Source organism: Mya arenaria, chromosome 17, assembly GCF_026914265.1.
Source record: "Mya arenaria isolate MELC-2E11 chromosome 17, ASM2691426v1".
NCBI classification, from domain to species: Eukaryota; Metazoa; Mollusca; class Bivalvia; order Myida; family Myidae; genus Mya; species Mya arenaria.
In genome coordinates this window covers 4,535,321-4,547,390 of record NC_069138.1, presented here as the reverse complement: position 1 = coordinate 4,547,390, position 12,070 = coordinate 4,535,321, and the positions used below count along the sequence as shown (strand labels likewise).

The 12,070-nt window shown below is 37.1% G+C and overlaps 1 protein-coding gene across 4 annotated transcripts in view; it reads right to left on the bottom strand.

The window, feature by feature from the left end:
• LOC128224245 (dynamin-1-like) overlaps window positions 1–12,070 on the bottom strand; it is a 51,784-nt gene that overhangs the window by 28,681 nt on the left and 11,033 nt on the right. For all 4 annotated transcript variants that reach the window (XM_052934044.1, XM_052934042.1, XM_052934043.1 and 1 more), the window contains exons 6-12: window positions 8,007–8,152; window positions 6,538–6,695; window positions 6,004–6,139; window positions 4,641–4,847; window positions 4,050–4,207; window positions 3,001–3,052; window positions 2,246–2,359 (exon numbers count right to left, since the gene is read on the bottom strand). In XM_052934044.1, coding sequence (XP_052790004.1) covers window positions 2,246–2,359; window positions 3,001–3,052; window positions 4,050–4,207; window positions 4,641–4,847; window positions 6,004–6,139; window positions 6,538–6,695; window positions 8,007–8,152 — 971 coding nt within the window. The remainder of the gene's footprint in view (window positions 1–2,245; window positions 2,360–3,000; window positions 3,053–4,049; window positions 4,208–4,640; window positions 4,848–6,003; window positions 6,140–6,537; window positions 6,696–8,006; window positions 8,153–12,070) is intronic.

Here is a 12,070-nt window from a genome sequence, read left to right as displayed (position 1 = left end):
TGTACCAAGTTTCATAACATTGCAAAGGTAAAGTGAGTGTCACAGGTAAAGTGTGTGTCACCGGTAAAGTATGTACCAAGTTTTATAACATTTCAAATGTAAAGTGAGTGTCACAAGTAAAGTGTGTACCAAGTTTCATAACATTTCAACGGTAAAGTGTGTATCACCGGTAAAGTATGTACCAAGTTTCATAACATTGCAAAGGTAAAGTGAGTGTCACAGGTAAAGTGTGTGTCACAGGTAAAGTGTGTGTCACCGGGAAAGTATGTACCAAGGCTTATAACATTTCAAAGGTAAAGTGTGTGTTACTGGTAAAGTATGTACCAAGTTTTATAACATTTCAAAGGTAAAGTGAGTGTCACAGGTAAAGTGTGTACCAAGTTTCATAACATTTCAAAGGTAAAGTGTGTGTCACAGGTAAAGTGTGTGTCACAGGTAAAGTGTGTGTCACCGGTAAAGTATGTACCAAGTTTTATAACATTTCAAAGGTAAAGCGAGTGTCACAGGTAAAGTGTGTACCAAGTTTCATAACATTTCAACGGTAAAGTGTGTGTCACCGGTTAAGTATGTACCAAGTTTTATAACATTTCAAAGGTAAAGTGTGTGTCACTGGTAAAGTGTGTGTCACCGGTAAAGTATGTACCAAGTTTTATAACATTTCAAAGGTAAAGTGTGTGTCACAGGTAAAGTGTGTGTCACCGGTAAAGTATGTACCAAGTTTTATAACATTTCAAAGGTAAAGTGTGTGTCATCGGTAAGTGTGTGTCACCAGTAAATTATGTACCAAGTTTTAAATCATTCCAAAGTGTGTGTCACCAGTAAAGTGTGTACCAAGTTTCATAAAATTTCAAAGGTAAAGTGTGTGTTACTGGTAAAGTATGTACCAAGTTTTATAACATTTCAAAGGTAAAGTGAGTGTCACTGGTAAAGTATGTACCAAGTTTTATAACATTTCAACGGTAAAGTGTGTGTTACTGGTAAAGTATGTACCAAGTTTTATAACATTTCAAAGGTAAAGTGTGTGTTACTGGTAAAGTATGTACCAAGTTTTATAACATTTCAAAGGTAAAGTGAGTGTCACAGGTAAAGTGTGTACCAAGTTTCATAACATTTCAACGGTAAAGTGTGTGTCACAGGTAAAGTGTGTGTCACAGGTAAAGTGTGTGTCACCGGTAAAGTATGTACCAAGTTTTATAACATTTCAAAGGTAAAGCGAGTGTCACAGGTAAAGTGTGTACCAAGTTTCATAACATTTCAACGGTAAAGTGTGTGTCACCGGTAAAGTATGTACCAAGTTTTATAACATTTCAAAGGTAAAGTGTGAGTCACCGGTAAGGTGTGTGTCACCGGTAAAGTATGTACCAAGTTTTATAACATTTCAAAGGTAAAGTGTGTGTCACCAGTAAAGTGTGTGTCACCTGTAAAGTGTGTACCAAGTTTCATAACATTTCAAAGGTAAAGTGTGTGTCACAGGTAAAGTGTGTCCCAAATTTCATAGCATTGCAAAGGTAAAGTGAGTGTCACAGTAAAGTATGTACCAAGTTTTATAACATTTCAAAGGTAAAGTGTGTGTCACCGGTAAAGTGTGTACCAAGTTTTATAACATTTCAAAGGTAAAGTGAGTGTCACAGGTAAAGTGTGTACCAAGTTTCATAACATTTCAATGGTAAAGTGTGTGTCACCGGTTAAGTATGTACCAAGTTTTATAACATTTCAATGGTAAAGTGAGTGTCACAGGTAAAGTGTGTACCAAGTTTCATAACATTGCAAAGGTAAAGTGTGTACCAAGTTTCATAACATTTCAATGGTAAAGTGAGTGTCACAGATAAAGTATGTCCCAAGTTCATAGCATTGCAAAGGTAAAGTGTGTACCAAGTTTCATAACATTTCAATGGTAAAGTGTGTGTCACAGGTAATGTGTGTACCAAGTTTCATAACATTTCAATGGTAAAGTGTGTGTGTCACAGGTAATGTGTGTACCAAGTTTCAAAACATTTCAATGGTAAAGTGTGTGTGTCACAGGTAAAGTGTGTCCCAAGTTTCATAACATTTCAAAGGTAAAGTGTATGTCACAGATTAAGTGTATACCAAGTTTCATAACAATTCAACAATCTTCAGCTAAACTAAAGGACAAAGTTTTTGCCTGACACTACCACTGACAACGACATCAAGGCTATGAAAATACTTAAACCTTCTTAGTTTCCAAAATAGATGAACTAACAATGTAACTAAAAACAAAACATACCTCTTCGTCCTTATACCAGGCCAGACTCTCGGCAGTGAGGACAAACCAGAACTCCTTCGATCCGCCCTTCATGAAGCTGATGTTATGAAGAGTGAGCCAGCCTTTACGGATTACCTGTAAACAAAGACAAGGTCAAGGTTTTTTCAATGAAGAGTAAGCCAGCCTTTACGGATTACCTGTAAACAAAGACAAGGTCAAGGTTTTTTTCAATGAAGAGTAAGCCAGCCTTTACGGATTACCTGTAAACAAAGACAAGGTCAAGGTTTTTTTAAATGAAGAGTGAGCCAGCCTTTACGGATTACCTGTAAACAAAGACAAGGTCAAGGTTTTTTTCAATGAAGAGTAAGCCAGCCTTTACGGATTACCTGTAAACAAATACAAAGTCAAGGTTTTTTTCAAAGTGTGTAATTAAAACTTTGATATGTTATATCACTTACAATATTTCATCACGTTGTTATTTCAGACAACATTTTACTTAATTCAAAAAGCAATGCTGACAAAAGGCATATCCTTTATCACTAGGGCCTAAAAAAATAAATGTTTTTAGTTCGAGTTACCAGACCCTTCCTACGAAATAGGACGTGACCCTACTATTTTTATACTTGTCAAAATAAATAACTTGTGAACTGTAGTTACAGTGTGTAAACTTGCACTGCTTTTAATGAGGATTTTCAAAAGTCCCAAAGGTGAGTACTGTAGCTGTTGACTTGGTCAAATGTCATTATTTTTTTATTATTACATTATTTGGTACAAACCTGGTTTCCCACTTTCCGTTTGGTTGTACTTGGGTCAGACTTTTGCTGAGCACTGAAAACATGAAAAGGAGAACATTAGTATTACAACTATCCATGCTGCATCACTTAAGGTATTCCAAGATTCCTATTTCTCAAAAAAGCTTAGTTCCCTATAACACGATTAAGCTCAGCACTTTAGTTTGAATAAATTGGTATAAATTGTGTAATATTCTCTTTTTAAAGAGTTTTAGGCTTATAAAGGAAATCATATTGAAGATCAATGAGATGAACTATCTCTTGTTTTATAAAATTATATGTAAGTAAGTAATTTTGCTAAATGATATCATACAGACACTTAAAGCTGCACACTTACAGATTGACTGTTTAGACAAGTTTTCATTTTTCATTAATGTCTGAAAACCAGTGATATAAGACTGCTGACAGAACAGCAGATCAAAGTTTTCATATTTTCGTTTGAAAATTGATGTTTTATGGCTGAAAGCGTCACTAATGCTTTAAGAAAAATTGAATTTTGGCAGTTTACCAAACAAATGAGATCTTTTCTCTTGTGAATAATTTATTATGACTGAATTGAAGGCATTGATGCCAAAATCAGCTGATTCTGAGACAATTTTTTTTTAAAAAGGTCAGTACTGTCAATTTGTGAGAGTGCAGCTTAAAATGAGTTACGCTAAACAATATTTTGAGAAATTGGGGCAGGGAGTCTCAGACTCCTTAATTTATGCCTGAACTCCTAGATGTTTTAGGCAACTAGCTCATGTCTAGGACGACAGTAACAATAAATGCCATTTTGGATGTATAATTATTCTTGTTTGTTACTGGAATCCTCATTTTTTTTGCATTTAATTTTAGTATGATGCTTTTGATGTACATGTACTGCACACTTTGCTAACTTAAAAAAATAAATAATCTGTTTGATTTAAACAAAGATAGCTTTAATAAGTAGTACTTCTGTTTTTTCTTTGACATTGAAATCTGTCTAAAAACGCTGCACTACTTCAAGTAACAGTGATGCGAGTTTTTTTCCTCTTTTAGAATTAAAGACTTACTTTGCAAATCCGATAAAGTCCTCATGGTTAGTGTTCATATAAGCCAGCTGTATGTCGACTAGCAACATAAGCTGATCTTTACATTTAGCCTCGCGCTCACGAGTGGATGAGTTCACAATTCTCTCAGTCTCTTCACGTAGGCGTGGGTATCTGTTCATCTGAAATTAGTAGCATTATAAGCTTATACAACTACACCCCCAGCAGAACTATTGAAAAAGTGTCTTCTTATGTTTGTAAGCGGACCATGCACAAGAATTTCGAGTAATCCCACTTGCCGATACATTGTATTTAGCCAGGCCAATAAAGTATATGGTTTGATATATGTATTTCTTAGTTCAGCATACAATAGACATTTAAGTAAAAAGTGCCATTCATCTTCAAAAGTGTTACAAAATAGACATTTCCTTTATTACAAGGGGTTTGCAGTTTGCTCATGCCATCTACCAGTTTCAATGCTTAACATATGACTTGACATTTGTAACCGAGACAATACATACCTCAATCTTGTTATGTTTACATAACATGAATACGGTAGTAATTCAAATAATGATACATATACATAAGTTCTGGTGCTAATTAATTAAACCATACCTTTTCTGTACATTTTCTTATCACATTTGTTAACTCGGTGACCACCATATCGCAACATTTCAACGAGGGCCCTCGAAGTTTCTCTATCTGTTTTTTAACAATGGCTTCAAAAGCCATATCTGGAGTGAACAGGCCCGTTCGGATACCGCGAATGTTTTTAATGGCGTAGCTGATTTCTCGACGAAGCTCTTTTTCATCAAATTCCATCTGAAATAAAAGCCTGAATATAAGTAGAGGCCTTAATTTTTTTTTGAGGGCAACCAAAACCTACGTGGCAAATCCCTAGGCCCTAGGACTTGACTTAAAAAAATAAAAAAATGTCCACACCCTACCTAACGTTTTTGAGAATGTTGCCCCGAGCTGGAACTCATAAAACATCTTAAACATCTTAAGTCCTTTTTCAACTTAAGTCGATTCCTTAAATGTTCTAGGTCAAATTAAGAAAAACTACCAAGTTTCTAAAATTATGTGTTTTACATGAAATAAATGAAAATAAAGTATTTTAGACATTATTAAGTTATTATTATATGACCAGTGAAATACTTAACCTAAACAATGACTTAAGATAGGAAATGACTTAACATGTTCAATAAATACCAGCCCTGAAACTAAACATAGAGAAATATTATATTTACTTGTGGCTCTGCCACTTATCAAAATAATTTTTTTTATGGCGATGTGTAAATTAAAATAAGATTTTACACTAAATCAACAAATTTCCTCTATATATTGCATTGAGTGAACACCAATAGTTATATTTCAAGAGTGGAATAGATTTTATAACTTTTACCATGTATATAATTTTTGGAGTTCACAAGATGAAATACATTGCGGTCTTACATTGAAAAACTTTATACATTGTGGTCTTACATTGAAAAACTTTATACATTGCGGTCTTACATTGAAAAACTTTATACATTGCGGTCTTACATTGAAAAACTTTATACATTGCGGTCTTACATTGAAAAACTTTATACATTGCGGTCTTACATTGAAAACTTTTTGCCTTAAAAGGATATATATAATGACATTTAATTTTTCAGAATAGCGTGGTCGATGGTATGATAAAGTAACATCATTTCTGAATGGCATCGTTAAAATTGTGTGCCAGCACTGTGTGCCTTGACACATAATTTGGAAGTGAGATGTTCAATTCATATTGTGTCTGTATTGTAAGTACTTTCAATACTAAAAGTAAGTTATAAATACCTAAGCTGTTATCTTTACTTCAGTGTCAAAATTATGTATATTCATTATTTTTATAGTTATTTATGAAAACTGACTTGAATAAAGGCAGTAAGGTACTCTCCTGCTATTTAGGGCTAACTGGAGCACTGTAAAAAGATCACATTAAGAAACATACCTTGACAAGCTCAAACGGAAACCTCTCGTAAAAGATGCGGTTGATCTTGGCACCTCCAGACAGCTCCTTCATGTTGATTTGAGCCCCAGAACCCTCAATGTTCTTTTCAAAGTCTGTCCCAAACTGCTGAACCATTCTGAAATTGATGAAAAAAATATTTTGTTAAACCTCATTACCATGTTTGATCAAAATCTTTCCAGTTGACTAAAATTTGTAATCATACCTATTTGGATCTTCATGACCTTCAGGACCTAAAGCGTATGACATATTTCTGTTTCCACCTTATTTTTGATAATTCTTTAAAATTATTTATTTATCATTATGCATGTCTTAATGCTTTTTTTAAATACTATTTATAATGATGGGGATTTAAGATATATGTGATCAATCACAATATGATATATGATAAGTAAGGAATATAAGCATGGTATTGGATTAGCGCATATCATTTATGATAATTTATGTAGTGTAGTAATCTATTTTTGGACAAGACGTTACCCTAAAATCACAAATAATTTGGCCTAATGTACATACTGCATCATGGACTTGGTTTTTCTGGCAGGATCATCTGGCCGGAAGTTTTTAAACTCCTCCACATCTTTTTCCAGGTCGATTAACTGTGTCTGCAGACGATTTCTCAAGTTAGGGAGTGTATCTCTAATGTGATTGGTCAGTTGCTGGTTCAGCACTCTCTGAAATGGTGTGAAATGATTGGTTGGAATTATCAGCAAATTTTATGTTAGCAAAATTAATCGAGGTTCTTTAATTAGAACCTCAGCTAGTCAAGGGTGAAGTTAGGGCTTTTTCTTCTTCTTTGCTAGGGGCCGAAATAAGGCTACTTCACAAATGGAAAAAATGGTAGTTTTTCCTAATTTCCAGATATTTTTTTCACAATTCCCAGATATTTTTCCCAAAAAGGAAGATCTTACTTCAAAAATTTAAAATAAAAATTATCCTGTTTGAGCAAATTATTCTTTTTCAGCTACAAGTAGACTCACATGTAAGATATGAGCCTGTTTTTTTGTAACATGAGTTCCAAGTTTCATATGGATACCTTGACCCGTGTTTAAAAGGTGTCTTCAATCCTCATATGTGGAATTTCCCATTTTTGAGATGTTTACGCATTTAAATTTCACAATTTGCAGTATTTCACGCGTTTGAATTTCCCAAATTGAAAAGGCTAGGCCTCTTCACAATTTTAGGTGAAGAAGCCCTGGAAGGACATTGCATATTGGCATTTATCGAGGTTCTTTAGATAGAACCTCAGCGAGTCAAGGGTGAAGGACATTGCATATTGGCATTTATCGAGGTTCTTTAGATAGAACCTCAGCGAGTCAAGGGTGAAGGACATTGCATATTGGCATTTATCGAGGTTCTTTAGATAGAACCTCAGCGAGTCAAGGGTGAAGGACATTGCATATTGGCATTTATCTAGGTTCTTTAAATAGAACCTCAGCGAGTCATGGGTGTAGGACATTGCATATTGGCATTTATCTAGGTTCTTTAAATAGAACCTCAGCGAGTCAAGGGTGAAGGACATTGCATATTGGCATTTATCGAGGTTCTTTAAATAGAACCTCAGCGAGTCAAGGGTGAAGGACATTGCATATTGGCATTTATCTAGGTTCTTTAGATAGAACCTCAGCGAGTCAAGGGTGAAGGACATTGCATATTGGCATTTATCGAGGTTCTTTAGATAGAACCTCAGCGAGTCAAGGGTGAAGGACATTGCATATTGGCATTTATCGAGGTTCTTTAAATAGACCCTCAGCGAGTCAAGGGTGAAGGACATTGCATATTGGCATTTATCGAGGTTCTTTAAATAGACCCTCAGCGAGTCAAGGGTGAAGGACATTGCATATTGGCATTTATCGAGGTTCTTTAGATAGAACCTCAGCGAGTCAAGGGTGAAGGACATTGTGGGCTTGAGCTAATTACGTTCACTGAAAAGGTAAAAAAACAAAACCTGAAATAATTCATTTCATGCCCATCATTTTACACACCTGAAGATACGGGGTACCCATTCTGTCTGCCATGTGTCTGTACGACGGATGACTGAGGAAATACTTCCTCTCAGCTGCAAGGGCGGCACGAATATCCTTCTGTCCGGCAATGTCCTTCTGGCTTCGATTCACCACTCCAATGTAGCCTGAACAATGGTAAAGGTTCATATCAAGAACATATTACTTGATGCCTCTTATTCAGTTAGACTTTAACATAACCCTTGTCTAAGTAATCATAGAGAAGTGGCTACATCAGCCACCCATAGTCAATCAACTTGTTCTATATCTTTAGAGTAAAAAGGCGTATCTATGAGTCTGCGGATAGGAGAGTAAAAAGGCTGTCTATGAGTCTGCAGATAGGAGAGTAAAAAGGCGTATCTATAAGTCTGCGGATAGGAGAGTAAAAAGGCGTATCTATAAGACTGCGGATAGGAGAGTAAAAAGGCGTATCTATGAGTTCATGGATAGGAGAGTAAAAAGGCGTATCTATAAGTCTGCGGATAGGAGAGTAAAAAGGCGTATCCATGAGTCTGCAGATAGGACAGTAAAAAGGTGTATCTATAAGTCTGCGGATAGGAGAGTAAAAAGGCGTATCTATGAGTTCACGGATAGGAGAGTAAAAAGGCGTATCTATGAGTCCGCGGATATGAGAGTAAAATGGCGTATCTAGGAGTTCACGGATAGAAGAGTAAAAAGGCGTATCTATAAGTCTGCGGATAGGAGAGTAAAAAGGCGTATCTATGAGTCTGCGGATAGGAGAGTAAAAAGGCTTATCTATGAGTCAACGGATAGGAGAGTTAAAAGGCGTATCTATGAGTTCACGGATAGGAGAGTAAAAAGGCGTATTTATGAGTCCACGGATAGGAGAGTAAAAAGGCGTATCTATAAGTCTGCGGATAGGAGAGTAAAAAGGCGTATCTATAAGTCTGCGGATAGGAGAGTAAAAAGGCGTATCTATAAGTCTGCGGATAGGAGAGTAAAAAGGCGTATCTATAAGTCTGCGGATAGGAGAGTAAAAAGGCGTATCTATGAGTCTTCGGATAGGAGAGTAAAAAGGCGTATCTATAAGTCTGCGGATAGGAGAGTAAAAAGGCGTATCTATGAGTCCGCGGATATGAGAGTAAAATGACGTATCTAGGAGTTCACGGATAGGAGAGTAAAAAGGCGTATCTATAAGTCTGCGGATAGGAGAGTAAAAAGGCGTATCTATAAGTCTGCGGATAGGAGAGTAAAAAGGCGTATCTATGAGTCCGCGGATATGAGAGTAAAATGACGTATCTAGGAGTTCACGGATAGGAGAGTAAAAAGGCGTATCTATAAGTCTGCGGATAGGAGAGTAAAAAGGCGTATCTATGAGTCTGCGAATAGGAGAGTAAAAAGGCGTATCTATGAGTCTGCGGATAGGAGAGTAAAAACGCGTATCTATGAGTCTGCGGATAGGAGAGTAAAAAGGCGTATCTATGAGTCTGCGGATAGGAGAGTAAAATGGCGTATCTATGAGTTCACGGATAGGAGAGTAAAAAGGCGTATCTATGAGTCCACGGATAGGAGAGTAAAAAGGCGTATCTATGTGGCCACAGATAGGAGAGTAAAAAGGCGTATCTATGTGGCCACAGATAGGAGAGTAAAAAGGCATATCTCTAGGTCCACGGATATCAGAGTAAAAAGGCGTATTTAGGAGTCCACGGATATAAGAGTAAAAAGGCGTATCTATGAGTCCACGGATAGGAGAGTAAAAAGGCGTATCTATAAGTCTGCGGATAGGAGAGTAAAAAGGCGTATCTATGAGTTCACGGATATGAGAGTAAAAAGGCGTATCTATGAGTCCACGGATAGGAGAGTAAAAAGGCGTATCTATAAGTCTGCGGATAGGAGAGTAAAAAGGCGTATCTATAAGTCTGCGGATAGGAGAGTAAAAAGGCGTATCTATAAGTCTGCGGATAGGAGAGTTAAAAGGCGTATCTATAAGTCTGCGGATAGGAGAGTAAAAAGGCATATCTATGAGTCTTCGGATAGGAGAGTAAAAAGGCGTATCTATAAGTCTGCGGATAGGAGAGTAAAAAGGCGTATCTATGAGTCCGCGGATATGAGAGTAAAATGACGTATCTAGGAGTTCACGGATAGGAGAGTAAAAAGGCGTATCTATAAGTCTGCGGATAGGAGAGTAAAAAGGCGTATCTATGAGTCTGCGGACAGGAGAGTAAAAAGGCGTATCTATGAGTCTGCGGATAGGAGAGTAAAAAGGCGTATCTATGAGTCTGCGGATAGGAGAGTAAAAAGGCGTATCTATGAGTCTGCGGATAGGAGAGTAAAATGGCGTATCTATGAGTTCACGGATAGGAGAGTAAAAAGGCGTATCTATGAGTCCACGGATAGGAGAGTAAAAAGGCGTATCTATGAGTCCACGGATAGGAGAGTAAAAAGGCGTATCTATGTGGCCACAGATAGGAGAGTAAAAAGGCATATCTATAGGTCCACGGATATAAGAGTAAAAAGGCGTATTTAGGAGTCCACGGGTATAAGAGTAAAAAGGCGTATCTATGAGTCCACGGATAGGAGAGTAAAAAGGCGTATCTATAAGTCTGCGGATAGGAGAGTAAAAAGGCGTATCTATGAGTTCACGGATATGAGAGTAAAAAGGCGTATCTATGAGTCCACGGATAGGAGAGTAAAAAGGCGTATCTATAAGTCTGCGGATAGGAGAGTAAAAAGGCGTATCTATAAGTCTGCAGATAGGAGAGTAAAAAGGCGTATCTATAAGTCTGCGGATAGGAGAGTAAAATGGCGTATCTATAAGTCTGCGGATAGGAGAGTAAAAAGGCGTATCTATGAGTCTTCGGATAGGAGAGTAAAAAGGCTTATCTATAAGTCTGCAGATAGGAGAGTAAAAAGGCGTATCTATAAGTCTGCGGATAGGAGAGTAAAAAGGCGTATCTATGAGTCTTCGGATAGGAGAGTAAAAAGGCTTATCTATAAGTCTGCAGATAGGAGAGTAAAAAGGCGTATCTATGAGTCCGCGGATATGAGAGTAAAATGACGTATCTAGGAGTTCACGGATAGGAGAGTAAAAAGGCGTATCTATAAGTCTGCGGATAGGAGAGTAAAAAGGCGTATCTATGAGTCTGCGGATAGGAGAGTAAAAAGGCGTATCTATGAGTCTGCGGATAGGAGAGTAAAAAGGCGTATCTATGAGTCTGCGGATAGGAGAGTAAAAAGGCGTATCTATGAGTCTGCGGATAGGAGAGTAAAATGGCGTATCTATGAGTTCACGGATAGGAGAGTAAAAAGGCGTATCTATGAGTCCACGGATAGGAGAGTAAAAAGGCGTATCTATGAGTCCACGGATAGGAGAGTAAAAAGGCGTATCTATGAGTCCACGGATAGGAGAGTAAAAAGGCGTATCTATGTGGCCACAGATAGGAGAGTAAAAAGGCATATCTATAGGTCCACGGATATAAGAGTAAAAAGGCGTATTTAGGAGTCCACGGATATAAGAGTAAAAAGGCATATCTATGAGTCCACGGATATAAGAGTAAAAAGGCGTATCTAGGAGTCCACGGATATGAGAGTAAAAAAGCGTATTTATGAGTCCACAGATATGAGAGTAAAAAGGCGTATTTATGAGTCCACGGATATAAGAGTAAAAAGGCGTATTTAAGAGTCCACGGATATAAGAGTAACAAGAGCACTGCGAAACGGAGCATTATACGCCCGAAAAAGATTCCGCTTGAGGTCTTTAATAAACATTTAGGTTATGCTAGTATACTGCTTACTAAGTTTAAAAGTAGCAGGACTTGGAAAGTGCTCACAACACATCCTTTTAATGTAGCAATAATTTGTATAAAGTTATCTAAAAATTGCTTTATTGGTTACAAAGTTGTGGCTAGGACACTTTTTCTAAAAATTCCTTTATAAGTAGTAACACAAAGCTGTGGCCTGGACACGGAATTGCTAACGCCCCCCAGTGAAATTAGCCTTTGAGGTACCGACCTGGAAAGCAGGCTTGACAAATCCTTTTAATGTAGAGATGATTTGTATAAAGTTATTTGAAAATTGCTTTAGTA